Source organism: Sebastes umbrosus, chromosome 12 (genome assembly GCF_015220745.1).
Source record: "Sebastes umbrosus isolate fSebUmb1 chromosome 12, fSebUmb1.pri, whole genome shotgun sequence".
In the NCBI taxonomy this organism is placed as follows: Eukaryota; Metazoa; Chordata; class Actinopteri; order Perciformes; family Sebastidae; genus Sebastes; species Sebastes umbrosus.
This window is the reverse complement of record NC_051280.1, coordinates 26,669,240-26,689,571: the sequence shown is the minus strand read 5'-3', so window position 1 is coordinate 26,689,571 and position 20,332 is coordinate 26,669,240. Positions and strand designations below refer to the sequence as shown.

Below are 20,332 nucleotides of genomic sequence, written 5' to 3'. Positions count from 1 at the left end.
CACCAAAGAGATAGAGCAACACAACCTCCTCTCCACGCCAAGTAGATAGAGCCAGAGCAACACAACCTCCTCTCCATGCCAAGTAGATAGAGCCAGAGCAACACGACCTCCTCTCTACGCCAAATGGATAGAGGCCATAGAGAGGCTAAATTTCCTGGAGGACACACCCGCAACAAGGCAGGGATCATTTCATTGGTCAACGCTATGCCTGGCATTTTATTGGTTGGAGAATTTTGACAGGCTTATTGCACACAAAACATCCGAGAGCAGAGGAGAAATCTGAGAGTTTCACAAGCGCACAGCAGCAGTCCGAGTGCGAGGAGAAGAGCTGAAGCTGGAGCGCAGGAAATCTGTGTAAGCAACAACGTATCTTGAGTGCATACGAGCATTCAGTTTGAGCAGAAGCAGAGCAAATCCAAGTGCAAGCAGAGGCTACTTGAGTGCGAGGACAGGGTTTTGAGGGAAAGCATTACAAAATCTGAACGTGAAATCAATGAGTCATGCTCTCAAATGGAAAGACCACGCTCTTGATTAAAGATAGGAAAAAAGCTCCATATTAGATTAGCATAGATTAGTCACATTTTAATTTACATATTTACAAAGCCAAACCAACAATGTGTTAGTGTGTGTGACTTACTCAGCCTCAAGCATTTTGCTCCCACTAAAGACTTAAAAAAGGATTCGTGGAAATAATAATAACAGGAGAAAATTTGTATTTGTTGGGAACTATTTTCAGCTGTGGATTAATACACATTTGGTGCTCTAATAGGTATTGACAGCACCAGAACAGTAAATAAAATAAACTGCAGTGCCTGTGCTCATGATAATAGCTCACTGATGTGTTTTTAATAGTTTTTGGACAACAATGGAGCTCTGTGTCGAGGAGGAATAAGCTGTAAAACAGGCTTTGGCTACACAGGTGCTACTTGTTAGTAGGATCAATTGTTGGTTTTGGTCTTTTTATGGGATTCGTTGACATTGAATATAGAAATACAGAATATCACATGACCTTTCGTAACCCAGGGTTGTGTGTTTCCCTACCTGTGGGCAGAGGTTGACACTTATCCCAGTAACTGAGCTGAGGTTAGCTAATCTCACCACTCAACATAACATCAAACCGCATGCAAAGACATAAAAGAAAATGGCATCCCTTAGTTTGGCTTACAGTATGTCGGAAAGATGGTGTAATTCCTTTTCCTTTTCACCAACTGGCAAGTGAAATCTTGTGGTATTGGATCATGTGAAAAGATGAACAAAGATCGGATCTAAATATAACATCGTGCATGCAGACATGTTCTCCTTAAACTCTACCCTTTCACACTTTCCCCTACTTTCTGTCTCTCCTCCTTCTCCTCCCTATTTTCCTCTCTTCTTTCCACCTCTCCTCTGGCTTGTGTCTCTGCTGCATATTTTTCTATATGAACAGTTTGCGTCATGTATTCTCGAGACAGTTTCTCTCGTCTGCAATTAACGGTAGTCTCTCTCTCTCTCTCTCTCTCTCTCTCTCTCTCACACACACACATGCAAGCTACACTGGCGTCTTTGTCACCGAAAAGAATGCTCTTAAACTGAGTTCAATGTCTGTTAAAACAAAACAGATGGTTTTCCTGCAGCCGAGTGAACAAAATAAAAATAAAACGCTGTGGCAATGAACTTTGGGAAGATTCTCACATGTTGTTTGCAGAAAGATACCAAATGTGTGGGTGTGGATGTGGGTTTCGATGACTGAGGGATTCTGGTTTGCAGTCAAAGGAGTAATGGTTTTTCCAAAGAATCACTTTTTATTTTTTTTATTCTGTCATCTTGAAGTCAGACCAGCTTAACTTTTGTCCGGCCAGTTCTTTTTGAAACAGATAAACACATCTATGAATCACTCAATCCCCCCCCTATCTTCTCTTCTCCCTCGTTCTTCCTCTCTCTTCAGGGACCTTCTGGGCCTCCTGGACCACCAGGAACTGATGTGAGTATAAAAAGAATCTTATCAGTCCATTTAATCTGAACCGTCGCCCTCATTTTCGCCCGCAGGAAAGGTCGGCTAAGCACCACAGACTTAAGTCCCCCCTCGAGGCTGTGCTAGCTTTGACTCTAAAACTGATACTGTATGTTCAGTCCAAAAGCCACACATTCAATTTCCTGAGCACCGACGACTCCTCTGAGTAAAATATCGCCGTTGTAGTGTTTCATTTTTCATTCTGGAGCAGCTTGAAACAGTCTAGTCTACATAAAGTTATGTAATGTGATTTAACAGTGCATTGCTGTACTGTAACATTGTACTCCCTCTCTCTCTCTCTTCAGGAATGTGAAATTCTGGACATCATCATGAAGCTCTGCTGTAAGTCGAAACGCTCGACTGAAATGAAGCCACGTGAACTCCACGTTAAACACTTTGCCCTTTTCAACTTTGGGCCTGATTAGCAATCGAAACCTGAAGAATGTGAGGGTAACGCAGGTTATGTTTTTTGTTACTGCCCAGTTAATTAACTTTGATTTGTGTTTTTATTCCCCCCATCCTCTCCTAATCGCGTCGCAGCTTGTTGTGGTAAGTTTGTGCTCAATCTAAAACAAAGTCACCGTCATAATTTGGAAGTTTCTCTTTTGCTCCGTGGCTTATCCTGATCCTTTTTTGGTTTTGCTTATGTGTGTGTCTCCAGAGTGTAAGTGTGCACCTTTGGACCTGGCGTTCATCGTGGACAGCTCAGAGAGTATCGGCTCCTCAAACTTTGAACTCTCCAAAGACTTTATCATCACAGTCATAGACAGGCTGAGCAAAGACCAGCAACTCAAGGTAATGTCCGAGCTGTTTATCTCTGGTTTTAAAGCAGCAGTGGGTAGAAATGGAGCAAATATGATTTTAAAAAAGTTATTTTTATAAAACGGTCACTATATCCTGACAGGAGTGCATGAGACAGGTAATCTGGAAAAAAAATCATGTGCCTCTGTGCCCTCTGGTGCTCCTAATGGCATCTGCAAGATTTCACAGACCGGAGGAAAACAACCAATCAGAGCCGAGCTGGAGCCTTGCCGTCTCTGAGCAGCTGTCAATCACTCACAAACTCTGATCAAACGGTCAAACTAGGCAGCGTTGATCAAATATGAATCAATATTCTGTTACTGTAATGCCTATTTCTCTCCTCAAATGTTTTCAGAAACACAAAGTGGCTGCTATGTAAAATGAGAAAGTTTGCTCCGGCTGGTGGGTGGTGCTTGGTATTTCCTCAACTGATCTCAACATGAATGCTGGGTCACAAACTTTCTCATTTTACAGATAAACAGTACACTACAAGATGTTTCTGAAGACATTTGAGGCAAGAAATAAGCATTACAGTAACAGAATATTGATTCATATTTGATCAGCGCTGCCTAGTTTGACCGTTTGATCGGAGTTCACGAGAGACAGCTGCCTCCGTTGAATGAACAGCCAATAGGAACGCTCTCTCTCTGAAATGACCTGCGATTGGCCAAAGTTTCTCGTCATGGGCTAGATGTTTTAAAGCCTGAAAACAGAGCCATGAGGAGGTGCAGAAGTCTAGTTTTCTCTCAGAACACTTGAATTATAATATGCTGAAAAGGTTAATATGGAATTTCTGCCTAATGTTGCCAAAAATATTCTGCCTACAGTCGGTTTAACTCCACTATATTTCATATTCATCCATCTTTTGCCTAGCCTCTGTAGGATAACCGGCATTTGACCTTTGTGGATTGTGTTGTTTATTCAAAATTACACCAAAAAAAACGTTGCGAAAACTGTTTTCCGAGACGTTGCCCTGAGAACAGACCTCAAAATAGAAAGTGTGAATGAAAGAAATAGTCTTGGGGTTTTGGAACTTGCTTTTATGTCTCTCCAGTGACTCTCCTCTTCCAGTTTGAATATAATTAGTCAGGATGGGTGGGACGCAGAAATGTTGACAGAGCAAAACACATGCTTGTAGACATAACACACACGGACCAAAACACATGGTCACCATGCATTGCTTTTCTTTCCAGTTTGCACCTGATGAGTCCGGGTTGAGCGTCGTCCAGTACAGTGGATTGCAAGCCCAGGAAAAAGTCCGACTGATCGATGTCGGGAACCTCAACATATTTAAACAGTGAGTTCAAATGCATGCGACCAGAGCACTGCCTGCCTTGCTGGCTTGCTCTTTGACTGTGTACTGTAGTGGTGGTTCGGTAAATGATTCAATGTCATCGACGCTGCTGCCGAGGTTTGATTTCCTTGGTTCAGTGTTACCTCTCCAGGCCACAACTTTACATCAGTCAGACAGTATTTGCGTTTTAGTATTGCAATAAGCCCCTAATCCTTTCCAAGAACTAGCAGTGCAGTTTCTAATTTACTAACTCAGGATTGGCTATTAATATTTTCAACAGTGCTGTCATATTAAGAGTGAGGAGGTCAATTATAAAATCATCTCTTTGCACCCAATTCAGTTGTGTTGTCTCCCCACATTTTCAGCCTAGTTTAGCAAATGACGGTAAGCAGGGGAATACAGTTAGCTCTATCAAAAGCACTTTGTTACATCTCGGTTCTCTTATTTACACATTTGTGTATTTACTGTCTTTATTGTGAATAGAAAATTAAATGTTGTTTAAATCAGTGGTTCCCAAAGTCCGGGGACCCCCAGGGGTCATTGAGGCGATTCCAAGGGGGTCCCCAGCAAAAAGGGGAATACTTTATTTTCACTATAATTAAATCTATAAGTAACACGATGACAGTTTAATTTGTGTCAGTTTAGGGGTCCTTGATTTGAAAAAGTTTGTGAACATCTGGTTTAAATTAAGGCTGTCAATCGATTAAAATATTTAATCATGATTAATCGCAAATTAATCACACATTTTTTATCAGTTCAAAATAAAGGGAGTATTTAATAATTTTATCAACATGGGAGTGGGCAAATATGCTGCTTTATGCAAATGTGTGTATATATTTATTATTGGAAATCAATGAACAACACAGAACAATGACAAATATTGTCCAGAAACCCTCACAGGTACTGCATTTAGCATAAAAAATATACTCAAATCATAACATGGCAAACTGCAGCCCAACAGGCAACAACAGCTGTCAGTGTGTCAGTGTGCTGACTTGACTATGACTTGCCCCAAAACTGCATGTGATTATCATAAAGTGGGCATGTCTGTAAAGGGGAGACTCGTGGGTACCCAGAGAACCCATTTACATTCACATATCTTGAGGTCAGAGGTCAAGGGACCCCTTTGAAAATGGCCACGCCAGTTTTTCCTCGCCAAAATTTAGCGAAAGTTTGTAGCGTTATTTAAACTCCTAGTATGACATGGTTGGTACCAATGGATTCATTAGGTTTTCTAGTCGATGATGCCTGTAACTTCCCTTTGGCTTTAAAAATTGCACGTTGCGTCAATGTGTTAAAGAAATTAGTGGCGAATTTGCGTTAACGGCTTATTATCGCGTTAAGTTTGACAGCGCTAGTTTAAATAGATAGTTTCACATTTTGGGTGATGCGCATATTGGCTGTCTCTCCAAGAATGACGTGAAGATCAAAAAATCATGTCACCATATGTCTATGTGATAAGTACGGATCTGGAGCCAGAGGGCAATTAGCTTATATCTTAGCGTACAGACGGGTGCAGCCTGGTCTCGTTGTGTACTAGCTAGCCTGCTACACCTCTAAAACATTAATAACTAACACGTTGTGTCTTGTTTGTTTAATCTGTACACAAGCAGAAATGTTGTATTTACTATTTCTTGAACAACTGCTTCACACTCGCTTGCTGGCTAACACAATGCTACTGTTAAAAAGAATTTCGAACTGTAGGCATATTTCTTCTCAATTTTGACGGAGGCTAACCGTTTCCTCCTGCTCCCAATAAACTAGCTGCACTACAATGACTTTTTTAATGTCAGTGATTGAACTGACAACATTTCTGTGTGTGTGTCTGTGTGTTTGTACAGGAAAGTGAGAGAATTGGAGTGGCTGGCTGAGGCTACGTACACGGGTGAGGCCCTTGATTATGCTCTGACCAACACCATCGCCGAGATGAAGAAAGAGAACAAAGTCGTCATCGTTCTCACTGATGGACGTTCTGATATTATCAGGGACACGGTTCCCCTCAACGTACTCTGTGGTAAAAATCTCCGGGTGAGTACAATATACCTAGATAGACACAGAATAGTCTCAAAACTCATTATATTATAGAAACATTAAATGTGATAAACTTGAATTGATAAATAATGAAAACGGTATTTCTGCAGTCGCATCGTTACTGCAAGTTAAAAGGTATCTCCAGCTCAGAAAAGCTTGCTGGGTTTAGTCCAATCAGATCGTGGCTCATTTTGTAAACAGCCTATCAGAGCCTAGCTGGGTTCTGCTTACATTAGTTAACCCTTTACTGGTTGTATTTGAGACCTTTTTGACGAGAATTAATCATTGTTATTGGTTGAAAAAAAAAAAGATACATCTCCCACGATTTATCGACTATAACGACTTTTTGGGAGTAGTCGATACTAAAATGTCGTGAATGCCCGTATAGAGTGCTGCAGGGATGACGTATTTTTGTAGGCCGACCAGAAGTTAGCATCGCCCTGGGTTCCCTCGACAAAAAGCCAATGTGATTGCTCCATTGGGTTTTGGGTTATTGCAGAAAATAAGCTCTGTGGCAAACAAACCTTTATGATATGTTATGTTCCGTAAAATAATCGACACAAATGAACACCACTTCTATGATGTTAGGAGTGTGAATGCAATCAGCAGAAGTAAAAAGCTAACGTTGGGCTATAAACGAGCTACACCACGGTCACATGAGCGAGAGTATAAGCAACGAGGCTGTAAAGGCGGACGAGTTGGCGTGATGACGTTTAGTAGTCTCATTTAGCCACTTGTTAGAAACTGCCTTTTTTAAGACATATAAAAGCTTCAAAATTCACGAGTGGAATATTTACTGACGTATTTTATATCGTAGAACAAAACGTTAAAATCTCTCAAGCTTGTGTTAACCACAGACCTTATTCAGGCATCTAACTAAAAACCCATTCAAAAACCCCATTGACTTCCAGATGAGGGAACCGGATGCTAACTCATTTCCACTATAAGCGTCCTTGCCGCACTCGTAGAACCCGCAAAACTAAAAACCTCTTTCCTCCACTACAGGTGGGTGGTTTAGGAGTGAAGGACTACTCAGGCCGTGAGCCCAACACCGAGCAGCTTGGGGAATTGGTTTGTAAGACTGACCCCAAACCAGGCTTTTCCTTTGTCCTGGACAACTATGCTGTGTTGCTAGATGACACTTTCCTGCAGAACCTCACAGCCAAAATCTGTCTAGGTAAACATACACACATAAGTGCACGCACACACACACACACACACACACACACACACACACATCATTGGTAATTTCCATCAAGTCAATCTTTTGTACCAACTCCAAATAAACAAACTTATTAACTCCTGTTGTTCTCTCATTCAGAAAAGAGGTGCCCAGACTACAAATGTTCCAGTAAGTTTGTTTTTCTTTTTCAACAATACAAGTTTTAGGTCTGACCACTGGTTGGTTAACTGTTTTTAATGTTTAATGTCTTATCTTACTGCTGTTGACCCAGTTTGCCATTTATATCTTTAGTAACATTTTCCTCCCTTTCTCACATTTTGTCTATATTAGTTTAAAGTACATTTAAATAATAAGTTAAAACAAAGACACGCAGTAAATGAGAGTTGAAATGAAACTCGTGAGCTCGTGTTTACAACACGGGAAGTCATGTACACGATATGCTTGGCGTTTAAGTGGTTAAGTCGTGTGAACACTGCTGCTAAGCAACAGCAATATTAACGTTACTGTCGGCGTCTAGAAGCCACAGAGGCTAACGATTTAGCAAGCTAGCAAGTGGGTAACATAATGCAGTAAATGTAAAGGCGTAATGACAGAGGAAAAAGATGAGGTCATTGGGAATATCAACATTTTCTTCAGACATATTATAAAATTATCAAGAAAAACAATATACGACTAAAATTACAATATATTAACTTACTATGCACTGAAAAATGAACTTGCATTGGCTCCGCCATTTCTGACAACATCAACAAACATTTCACAAGTCGTGAACTCTGAGCTTTCAGAAACTTTCCACTTACGAGGTCGTGAATACGACATGAGGGGGGCGTTCATATGGACTCATCTCGTGAACACGGTAAACACAACCCCATTTGAAGGCTCCAATAAAACAACAAACAATTTAAACCCATGAAATGTAGTGAATTGTACAGACCTTTTCATTGCCATTCTGTTGCTAGGGCAACAGCTTTGGTCCAAGTTTACCCCCTCTCAGCTACTGCTTGTCTAGAAGGTAACCCGTGAGTTGGGGAAACTCTCACGAGATGGTTAAGGTTAGGATAGGTCGTCGTGCAGCGAGTCTCGCGAGAGTTTTTGCCAAATTTTGCAGATTTCAGATCAGATTTCGCAATTTACAGGTTACCTTCTAGACATGACCCTACTGCATTCACAAACACTGAAAACAGGAAATACAAAGGGACCCATTTAGAATGTTTATGTTGCCAAGTTTGAAAATGTCTATAAATACTATTTGGCTGTCTTGCGCCTCGCTACGTCTGACATTTACAGAACCACTGGAAACAGCTATTGATCAGATGTATTGTGCGTCTGTGTGTGTTTGTTGCAGTCTCTTTCGCTGACAGTGCCGAGATTTTGGTGATGATGGACAGCTCGGCCAGTGTGGGCCAGAAGAACTTCGAAACAAGCAAGACCTTTGTCCGCCGCTTGGCCGAGCGTTTCCTGACTGGCGAGAGGAAGAGGGGTGTCACTGTCAAAGTGGGCGCGGGCCAGTACAGCCGAAGCCCCCGCATGGAGCAAACGCCAACTACCAATTTGACCTTGCTGTCTTTGAACATTGAACAGGCGGCCTTCCAAAATGACGGCACCGACGTGCTAGGGGCCATGGACTTCGCCATCAAGAATCTACGCGGCCGCGGGGACGCATCGGGAGGCAAGAAGAAGCTGGTGATGTTCTCTGACGGTAGGTCTCAGGCCATCACCGAGCCCCAGCTGGAAAAGCGCGTTCGCGAGGTATCGGATGCCGGGATTGAGCTCTTTGTCATCGCCATTGGCAGCCAAGTCAGTGAGGTCAACCTGCGCACGCTGGTGAGCAGGGGGCGGCCGGACGACATCACCTACGCCCAGCGCCACCTGTTCCGCGTCTCAGATTACGCCTCTCTGCTCCGCGGGGTCTTCCACCAAACCGTCTCCCGCAGGGTGTCCGTCTCCAACATGCAATAGATTTTTAGTCCCAATATGAATATTCAGTCTCACTCATTTACCGTACACTGTGTTGGTTAAATAATAAATGTCTCAAAATGACAAATGATTGTGTGGCAGACAAATGGAAATGTCTTCATGAAACAAAATTGTGACTTTTTTACCCTGAGTTTAGCCTCCAAGGCAGATTATCTGCCGTGTACAATTTCCACCTTCTATGCTGAGGTCATTAGACTATAACCCAAATGATGGTGCTAACCTAAACAAGCTTGTTGTGACAGTACACAACTGGAAGAAATTGCTGCCTGTAAGGCAAATTTCAGGGTAAAGAATGTCCCAAGTCAAAGGGGGGGTTGCTTCGGTCCTGGAGAGCCATCAGTAATGGCCACGCCTAAACTAAATTTATAGCTTTTAAAATGCATTGCGCTGATTTCTACTCAGGTATTCCGCATCACTTTTAGCTAGTCTGGACGCACGCTCTGCCTTACTTCAACTAACTAAGTGTGGGTTGAAAATGGCTCATCGAGGCTACACTCTCCTGTCTCTCCAGGACTGGAGCTCCTGCCGTTCGAAGGATTTGTGTTTAGGGTTTAATGTGGACTCATTTTTGTATCTCTTACCACCCCTTTCAAGTGATGTCGGATTTGTGGTGTCACAATTTTACAACGTAAGCAAACCAAGCGCATAAAAATTCCTTGGCGACTTACTTGTTGTACCTAAATGATCGTTAACCTGGAAGGCTGGCACACGATTGTCCAGCCGACTTTATTTTTAGGTTTTGAAAAGGTCACTTGGAAAAGCCTTGAGTTATTCGTAAGTTGGTGAAAACTCACACCCGACATCACTTGAAAGCTCTATTCGATCGCCAAGCCGACAGGGAAAACAGGACATGACATCAGGCAGACTCCCAAACAAAACCCATCAGCACTTCACCTGGTACTAATGAGGACACGACAGCTGGACTCAACATGTGTGATTCTGCCCGAGTGTGTGTATCTCTGTATGTGTGTGTGAGAGCATCTCTGTGGTTACATCAACTACTTGTCTAATATGTGTGTGGAGGTGATTTTTTTACGTGTAGCCTTGGGCGACTGTTCTATAAACAGTTGTGCTGGGGTCACTGGTTCAAACGACAGATTGACAGAAACCTGTTCTATGTTGTCTGTGCAGCAGGGAGGCCTCTGTCAAACACACACACACACACACACACACATACACACACCGCTGTGCTTCATCAGTGAGGTAGGAAAACATCTGTCATGGTTGAAGGCTGGAAAAGAAACCTAGTGGGACTATGAGCTCCTCACGCCCACGTACACACAGGAAACGGTGTGTACCTTTTTAGATCCCCTCAAGTTCCACACCTTCAAGTTTCGTTGTCATCAGTGGCCCAGAGTCACTGTACTGTTGTTGTTATTATCTGTGGTGCTATTATTCTCAGTGTATCAGCCTCTACCCATGTTGTTCAAGAAGATATTTTTACCTGAGGATACCAAACCTCAGTAGTGTTGTAAGAGCTCCTTCAATAAAGGTTGCTACACCAAAGTGTCTACGCTCACTTTTGTCCAAACACACAAATCTGCAGCTTCCAAAGATCCATTTTCATATGTGCATGCGTAAATATAAGATCCTCCTTTGACATAGATTCACTCTCAGTGAAATCTAAACACTGGATGATGAACCACAACTCTTACCTAAAAAGACAAATGTGATTTTAGCCCAATAGCGACATGGCGCTTACTCTCTCAGACTTTGATGACTTTCCATCGAGGTCTGTGTGGTTCTTTCTTCGGAATAAACGCAGTTTCTTGCAAAATCTTTTCAAGGTCCTGATACTGATGATGATGTGGTGCTGATGTGCCAAAAGATGAAGTATTTCATTATTTGTGAAACCTAAACTAAAGTATAACTTCACAAGATGCTCCACGTTCCTCATTTTTACACAGGCGGCAAGCTGCTCTATTTCCCTTCTAAAATAACACGTAAAATTACTACTTTATAATTATATGACTTTATTCTCGTAATATTATGACTTTTTTCTCGTAAACTTATGACTTTATTCTCGGAATATTACCACTTTTTTTCTCATAAACTTATGACTTTATTCTCGTAATATTACGACTTTTTTCTCGTAAACTTATGACTTTATTCTCGGAATATTACCACTTTTTTTCTCATAAACTTATGACTTTATTCTCGTAATATTATGACTTTATTCTCAAAATCTCAGATTTATTTTTTTTCCCCTCAATGTGGCCCTAATACTCCGCCGTAAAAAAGATAAAAATGGTGGCAAACTTTAAAACTACTATTCAGTTTTTCAGTTGTAAACGGTCACTAGACTTTGCAGGCTCAGTTTTGAGCTATGCTTGCGGTGCGACTCCATGGCAATGTTGATTTTTCACTTTTGTATGAAGTGAAATATCTCCTAATATTTCCTAACTATTGGATGAATTGCTTTCAAATTTGTGCTGTAGCAGATAATCCACATCGTTACTATCTCCTTTAAAAGAAATACTATCAAAATCAGCCTTCACTAAGCCCAGACCCTCACTGCTTCTCTGTCATGCTGTCAGAGCTACCACGGAGCTACCATGGAGCTACACCATGGAGCTACTATGGAGCTACCATGATGGAGCTACCACCATGGAGCTACCATGCATGGAGCTACCACATGGAGCTACCACCATGGAGCTACCACATGGAGCTACCACATGGAGCTATCACAATGGAGCTACCACATGGAGCTACCACATGGAGCTACCACCATGGAGCTACCATGGATGGAGCTACCATGATGGAGCTACCACATGGAGCTACCATCGATGGAGCTACCATGGATGGAGTTACCATGGAGCTACCACATGGAGCTACCACGGAGGAGCTACCACCATGGAGCTACCATACATGGAGCTACCACATGGAGCTACCACATGGAGCTACCACCATGGAGCTACCACGGATGAGCTACCACCATGGAGCTACCATGGATGGAGCTACCATGATGGAGCTACCACATGGAGCTACCATCGATGGAGCTACCATGGATGGAGTTACCATGGAGCTACCATGCATGGAGCTACCACGGAGGAGCTACCACCATGGAGCTACCATGCATGGCGCTACCACATGGAGCTACCACGATGGAGCTACCATGGAGCCACCACATGGAGCTACTACCATGGAGGTACTATGGAGCCCAGAACTGCACTCCCTGAATAAATGTCTAGGTTTTGAAAAAAGCGACTTCAGAGAGAAGCAGACAGAAGGATCTACACTGTTCCTGTAAAGCCGGGTAGGTCTGTATTCACTGTTACAATCATTACAAAGCAGAAGCAGCATGGCTGTATTCGAAACCGTCTACTGCATACTACATGCGTTCCTCAGTAGTATGCAGTATATGACGGTTAAAGTGATGTATTTTGCAGTATGCTAGATGAAGCTTTAGCCTTTAAACCAGCTCTTAAAGTGCTTGACAAAAAAACAAACTCGTATCACTACTGCAATATTATGGAACAATACAACTTTGATTTAGTTGTTTATGTTCTGTTGTTTACTTTATAAGATACTGCAGGTTTAAACTATTTATTCTAACATCTCATAATGAAGTGAGAAAAACAGGATGATCAACGAGGGGAGACGGGAAATATTAAATATTGATACATAAAATTTACATTCCTCAAACAGCTTTTTCAGTTACAGCAACTAAACAGTGGTTCCAGGTTCCTGTTAATTTATAACATAAACAAGCTATCTGTCAACAAGGAAATAAAAGCCTCTTGTCTACGACACCGGTCTCTTGAGAGAGCTCCAGCAGCTCATAGCGGTCTGTGAGCGTGACTACCCGGCTGGAGAGGTAGCGACCCCGGCAGGCATTTCTAAACTCCGACAACGATGGAACAAATGTTCGATTCGCCATCTAACTTCGTAAATTTGGCGATATTAATAATCTACACAGTTGATTTCTCGCCTCAAAAACTTTCAGAAGTGAATTTAGTGATGAAATGGCTAAAAAAAAATTTAAAAAACGCGCCGTATTTAGCTGCTGCTGTTGTTGTAACCGTAGCCTGTAGCGGTCCAGCGCGTTGCATTATGGGATACAGTAGGCGAGATAGACTGGTCCGATGCTTACTGGAGATTTTTTCCAAATCAGTATGACATCCGGGTATTTTTGGCGTTTAACGTTTTAGAAAATGTATATCTCCTTCTCAACCTTTCCTGGTAATGAATGTCACTATTACACAACTTTTACTTTACTAAACCAACCCTGAAAATGAAAAAAATCTGAAACAACAATCTTTTTTCATAGCAGACATTTTGACTTGTCCTAGTAGGCAAAGCACAGGTGTTACTAATAACACTAACGATGGCTCTGTTGTGTTCAAGTGTTCCAGTGGAGAGTGGAGATTTACACCTGTGTTGCGTTCGAATAGTCCTTTTTGCTTAGGAAGGTTCCTAACGGAGTGAAATGACGCGGAAGTACCTCAGTAGCAGCCGTGATAAGAGCTGTTTGAATTCACCAAAAGTTAAGGAAAGGAGCTTCAATGCTTCCTTTATTATCTCCTTCAGCATAGGATACACTGGAGCATCCTTTACCAAAGGAAACGAGAGAATAACATCCCACAATTCCTTGCGGCCGCAGCATTTAAAGCGACGTGCCATTCGGCCGTTCATGAAAACAAACTATATGCTTATTTTATATTTTCATACACTAATTGGGATTCATGTTTAATATGAGTGGACAGTGACAACCATTTCGTTTCACTTTATTTTTAATTAATTATTTATTTCGAACATGTAAAAAATACCTACGTAAAAAAACAAAATAAGAATAACAAATAAAATGAACAGTAAACAATCAATTAAAAAATAATCAACATAAATAAATATATTACGTTATATATGTCCGAAAAGAAGTTGGAAGAAGTATATGGTCCTACACCTTCTCCATAACTCGAACAATTAACTCGATATTTATCATATATTCCTTTTGTTGAATTCAGTTACCACCTTGGTAATGAAGTGAGATTTTTCACCAGTTTGTCCGCGTTAGGTCAGATGATCCTTTTTTATATGTTGATAAAGTGTTCCAGCAGCAGAAGGACCTGTGGTATCTCTCTTTTACACACCGCGGGTGAAGCAGCCTGTTACTGAAAGACCTATTTAAAATGCACTGATTCTTACAAACAGTCCCTTTAATATATATAAATAGTTCCTTAGAGTGTGGGTCAATCACCCTGTTGTTGATCAGTTCATTTTTATCGATCTGTGGAGCATGACAGCTCGCCATAATCACCTGCTGCTTTGCTAGCGCTGTGTGACTAGATTGCTTGTCTGGATCCATAATCTCCTTCTATTTTTAGCAAAGTAGCATGTGATCCCCTCAGACTATTAAACATTGTCAATCCCTCTTTTCTGTGGTTGGTGCAGTTTACTGCACAACAACTACTCGTCATCTCTGCTTTGCAGCTTGGCTCCGCTAGACATGCCGTACTTTCTGCCCCCTCGCTGTGCACGCATCTCTGTGATGACGACGTTGCACAGAAACCCGTCTATGGAGCAGAGATGGTCGGAGCTGGCCGATGCTACGCTATGATTGGCCACTCTGCGTTCAAGGGGCGGGACAATCAGCTGATTACCTGTTGCCCCGCTGCAATTGACCCTTCGCTAAGCACATCTGCTTTCATTGCCAAAGGCTTTGGACATGTGCAATGTTGTTTTCCCACACTCGCTGCCAAAACAAAACACCATTTTGAAACTATTATATCCAGCCACAGACAGACAAATAACAGCAGCAACTGAGTTTTTTTTTATGTTATGTACTAATCCAGACTCAGTGCCATTAAAACCACACTTACCTTTGTTGCAAAGCCCCACTCTGCTTGCCTCAAATGACCCGTCGCCTCTACTCCTAAACATCAGCATGTGAGCATTGTCATAGTATGCTGACGCTAGCATTTTGCTCTAGCCCCTCTGTGCCCAAGTAACCCAGAGCCTCAGTGGTTTAAATAATACGTCAAAAGTGAGGGTATGTTTCCAACCTGTCGTACACCGCCGACACCGCTGCTCATTCTTGTACTCTGTTATTCTTTAGTGATGTCATCACGCCCCCTGACCTCGGCAATTAACTTTGAGAGTGAAATGTAATAATGACCACTAACAAAGTTGTCAAAAGAAGCTGATTTATTCTTTAACTACACCGCGTGTGGACACGCAAATGTCCCAAAATGTCTTCTTCCAAACTATGTCTCAATGAAACACATGTTTCATATTATTGTTCACACTCAGACTTCTGCAGAATTTCAGTGGAACTGTCTCAGTTTGAGTTGTTTTTCCTGTGGTCCTGATTATGAGCCACTGTTTTTGTATTCGCAGCGTGCATTCTTGTGTGTGCATGTACATGCGCTGTTCTGTACGTGTTTGCACTGTTTGATACATCCCTTCCGGTCATTTTTGAAGATCCGGAGCCAAAACTGCACTTATCAAAGCATTCCACAGAGCCCCTGAGTTTGTTTTTGTTTGTTTGTTTGTGTGCATGTGCATGGGTGTGCCCGTTTGCTTGGCGATGCATATTTATGTGCGGGATTTTACAGCATGCGTGTGCACGTGTGATTTGTGCATATGTGTCCATGTGTTGGTGTGCGAGGGGGACTGTTCCTCGGAAATTTGCCTTGGCTCCCCGTAGGTATTTCTGAGACCCAATTTCCTCTCTCCTTGTTTTCTGAAGCCCTGGCGACCGGACTTTTCACTACCATCTTACTCCCAGACCTCGGCGCAACCCTTTTTCCACCGAAATTCACTGGTACTGACATAAGTCTCGCACATGGACTTTACCGTACGTGTTCATGATGCACTGGGATAACGACTCCCAGCTGCCTTGTCTGAGCAGAAAGCACATCTGGAGGAGAAGGAAGGGGGGGGAAGAAGATTCCAAAAAGAAACAAAGGGAAAAGAGGAGCAAATGTTAGCTTATCATAAGTTTAATGCAATATCCTGTTTGTTTGTTCTTCAATATGGCGTTTTCAGATTCAGGAGCTGCACTGGAAAACATCTGGAAGAACAGTCTGCATCCCATCCTATCTGTGCAGGCTGCAGATATCACGAACATGCATCTGCTGTTTGACTGTGTGGATTTGTGCAATTACATGCATATGCTTTGTCTTTTGAGTTCACGTCAGTTCCTCGTGTTGGCTTTCCGCGGAACAGCAAGGGAAAAAAGTTGCGGCAAAAGTTGAGCTTTTTTTATGATTCTGGAACTGATTACAGAAATCCCCCCAGACTGAAACGCTCTTTCAGTTCATGTGAAAGAAAAAAATGAAAAAAAAGAATTAAAGAGTGAAAGAGTGTGTGTGAGAAAGAGGGGAGAGAGAGAGAGAGGCAGAGACTGGTTTACTCTCATTTGGGAGGGAGGCCATTCCTATTCTATGAGTCACACTTTTAAGAGAGACCAAAACCCCCTCCCTCTCCATCTCCATCACATGCACACGCACACACACACACACACACACACACACACACCGCTCCTCTCTTCTTCTCTTTTTAAGGAAAAACTCTTCCTGGGCCAAGACGAGAGAGAACAGCTTCAGAGAGTAATATAACTCTGGCCAGCAGCTGCCCTTCTCCTCCTACTATACTCTCCTTTTCTCTGCACTTGGCGTACTGCTGTCTCACCCCCAGCCAACTGATCACAGCTCACTCTACCTTCAGATAAATGAAGGATTAAAACATCAAAACTTGTGTGCATAACTACGCTATGTCTACGTGTGTGTGCAAAAGCAGCATTGTCTAACGGCTGCCTCTTTGGTGTGATATCCTTTTTTTTGTATTTAGTATTTTATTGATTTTTTACATGGCATTTTGATCAACAAATCAAATGACACCTATATGCAAAATAATAATATAAAAATAAAATATCCACAAAATAATAATAAAATACCAATAAATTACAAAAAGAAACACAAATCAAAAACATGTTCCTACATTAGAGCTGCAGTGGGTAGAAATGGAGAAAATATGATTTTAAAAAGTTATAAAACGGTCACTATATCCTGACATTAGAGCATGAGACAGGTAATCTGAAAAAAAATCATGTGCCTCTGTGTCCTCCAGCGCTCCAAATGGCATCTGGTCTATGAGCAGCTGCAATCACTCACGAACTCCGATCAAACGGTCAAACTAGGCAGCGCTGATCCAAATATGAATCAATATTCTGTTACTGTAATGCCTATTTCTCCCGTAAAATGTTTTCAGAAACATCTAGTAGTGTACTGTTTAGCTGTAAAAGGAGAAAGTTTGTGACCAGATCAGTTGAGGAAATACCAAGCACCGCCCACCAGCTAGCGCAGCCAATAGGAACGCTCTCTCTCTGAAATGACCTGTGATTGGTCAAAGTCTCCCGTTATGGGGTTATATCTTTAAGCCTGAAAACAGAGCCATGAGGAGGTGCAGAAGTCTATTTTTCTCTCAGAACACTTGAATTACAATATGCTGAAAGATTATTATGTATTATTTGCCCAATGATGCCAAAAACTTGTTCTCTACTGAAGCTTTAATCTGCACCATGTTCTAATCTAATTTACAAGCAGACAATTTATGTTCAGACGCATAAAGAGTGTACATGTGTGCCGTGTATGCAAGTATTCAAGATCTGTCCACATTAACAATATATTACAAGTAGTCTGCCCACTTTTCCCACCATGCTACCGGTCTGAATAAAGTCTCCACATTTGGTGTGATATTCTTAAGAAATATGGATTCACACCAGCACCTGTCACACTCAGATGACCCCGAATGACCCTTTCCATCTCTTCCTCTCCGAACTGATAACCTCCCATGTAACGGATGTGAACTGGGATGTTAAAGCCTGTTCCCCACATCGCCTCCCGGTCTGGATAACACATTAGTGGCAGTGTTACTGGTTAATGCATTGGCAGCTCTGCAGACAAACATCAGAGAATTCAAGCAAATTGGACACCCTTGGGTATACGCACAAGTGTTTATGATCAGCAACAATGAAATGACAGGGAACACATTCACAGTGTAGTTGGATGTGTACATACACGGTAACAGGGCGAGACCTCCCACCATGTCCACCAACACATATAGGCGTACAAATAGGCAAACGGGCGGCCGAAGCACCTACACGCGTATAAACATGGTGAGCAGACTCATGTACAGCCTGTTAGTGTTTATATTGAGTATAAACTCCGCTCACTCGGCCTGTTAATTGCAACCAGACCAGCAGACACAAGCGAGGTCCATTTGTGTGTGTGTGTTTGTGAGTAGGGGGGGTCAGTCTACTCTTTATCCTGTTCTATTTCAAACAGATTCACCACATGTATGCGATTAACTGTAGAAACCTCCTAAATGCTCTATATCTGCAGGGACATGAAAGCTCAGTGTCCCCAGGGTGCCCCATGTGTTCATCCTCTGATTCTTACTACATCACACAGTCTGTTTGAGCAGTTTAAGGAGTCTTCGAGGGGGGGGGGATCTCTTCCAAACTCCAGCTGCGCTTTGGCATGCTCTTTTTTACTGGTTCATCATGGCAGTGATACTGGAGGCACACGCACACCATGCAGGACAAATGTTTTCAGAAACATCTTGTAGTGTACTGTTTAGCTGTAAAATGACCCGGCAGCCATGTTGAGATCAGTTGAGGAAATACCAAGCACCGCCCACCAGCCGGAGCACAGCCAATAGGAACGCTCTCTCTCTCTCAATGAAATGACCTGATTGGTCAAAGTCTCCCGTCACAGGCTAGATGTTTTAAAGCCTGAAATCAGAGCCATGAGGAGTTTAGTTTTCTCTCAGAACACTTGAATTAAAATATGCTGAAAGGTTATTATGGATTATTTGCCTAATGATGCCAAAAGCATTCTGCCTACTTACGCTTTAATCTGCACCATGTTCTAATCTTATTTACAAGCAGCCAATTTATATTCAGACGCATAAAGAGTGTGTGTTGTGTGCCGTGTATTCTGATTCTTACTACATCACACAGTCTGTTTGAGCAGTTTAAAGGCATCTTCGAGGGGGGGGGGGGACACAGACTACAAAAAACAGTCACAAACATAGAACATAACACAGTGAACAAAGTGTGATGGTGCAGCACAATAAAAAGTGGATGACAGGATATTAAAGGGACTGTTTGTAACTTCGCGTGTGGCCGGAGTCTCTGCTCCTCTGCCTGCTTGCCTTCACTCACACAGCACGCGTTCTCGCTGTCTCGCTCCACCTCACGTGCATGCGCGCTCACTCCACACTGCAGAAGAGTTAGTTTAGCTCTGAGAATATCTAGTGAATGTACAGTGGACGTTTGTGCAGATATAACTGCTGCAACTCCTCCAGACCAACAGAGGTTTTCCGTGTCTTGTGAAGTGACGGAGCTCCGCAGCAAGAAACGTTATCGTCTCCGACCGGGTGCCGGGGTCTCCCTGCGGGCGCTGTCGGAGACAATAACGTTTCTCTTCCGGGGCTGAAGCAGGAAAAGCCAACACTAGGATCAGCATTGATTCATGGAGAGACCTTCGTCTGGTCAGCTAACATTACTGCCAAGCAGGTGAAATATAGAGTGATATTGTGGTTTTAGCTGACGTGTGTCGCCTCACTGTTTTGAGCGATGCTCGTTCGTGTCTATGTAGAGCGAGCACAAGCGCGAACCCAACGCTGACTTTCGTTGACTTAACGGCCACAGGTGTCGCTGTTTACAAGCATTTCTGAAAGTTACAAATAGTCCCTTTAACAGAGTAAAAGCAGTATAAAAGCAATCAGGTCTTTAAAAGTGCTATATATATATATATATATATATATATATATATATATATAAGAACCCAATGACTCTCCAGGAGTTCTCCTTGTATAAATACCAAATAAATAGATAAATAGATAAATAGAAGTGTCAGTGAAAATAGTAGTCCTGAAATGTCTGTTTCATGTCCAGCATGAGACTTGGGGAGGGAGACACACGCACACCATGCACGCACGCACGGGAGCGCGCTCCCAGGTGTTTACGCGCGGAGCCATGGCGCCTCCAAGCGGACAGCGGTGGACACTGTGCGGTGTGTCGTGCGTCCTGTAGGCTGCAGGAGGAGGG

At 42.5% G+C, this 20,332-nt stretch overlaps 1 protein-coding gene across 1 annotated transcript in view; it reads left to right on the top strand.

Moving 5' to 3' along the window:
• col6a1 (collagen, type VI, alpha 1) overlaps nt 1–10,782 on the top strand; it is a 31,960-nt gene extending 21,178 nt beyond the window's left edge. Inside the window, exons 27-35 of the mRNA XM_037787127.1 lie at nt 1,925–1,960; nt 2,296–2,332; nt 2,531–2,539; nt 2,652–2,785; nt 3,985–4,088; nt 5,927–6,113; nt 7,122–7,293; nt 7,438–7,467; nt 8,645–10,782. Coding sequence (XP_037643055.1) covers nt 1,925–1,960; nt 2,296–2,332; nt 2,531–2,539; nt 2,652–2,785; nt 3,985–4,088; nt 5,927–6,113; nt 7,122–7,293; nt 7,438–7,467; nt 8,645–9,258 — 1,323 coding nt within the window. The 3' untranslated portion in view covers nt 9,259–10,782. The remainder of the gene's footprint in view (nt 1–1,924; nt 1,961–2,295; nt 2,333–2,530; nt 2,540–2,651; nt 2,786–3,984; nt 4,089–5,926; nt 6,114–7,121; nt 7,294–7,437; nt 7,468–8,644) is intronic.
• The last annotated feature ends 9,550 nt before the right edge of the window (nt 10,783–20,332 follow it).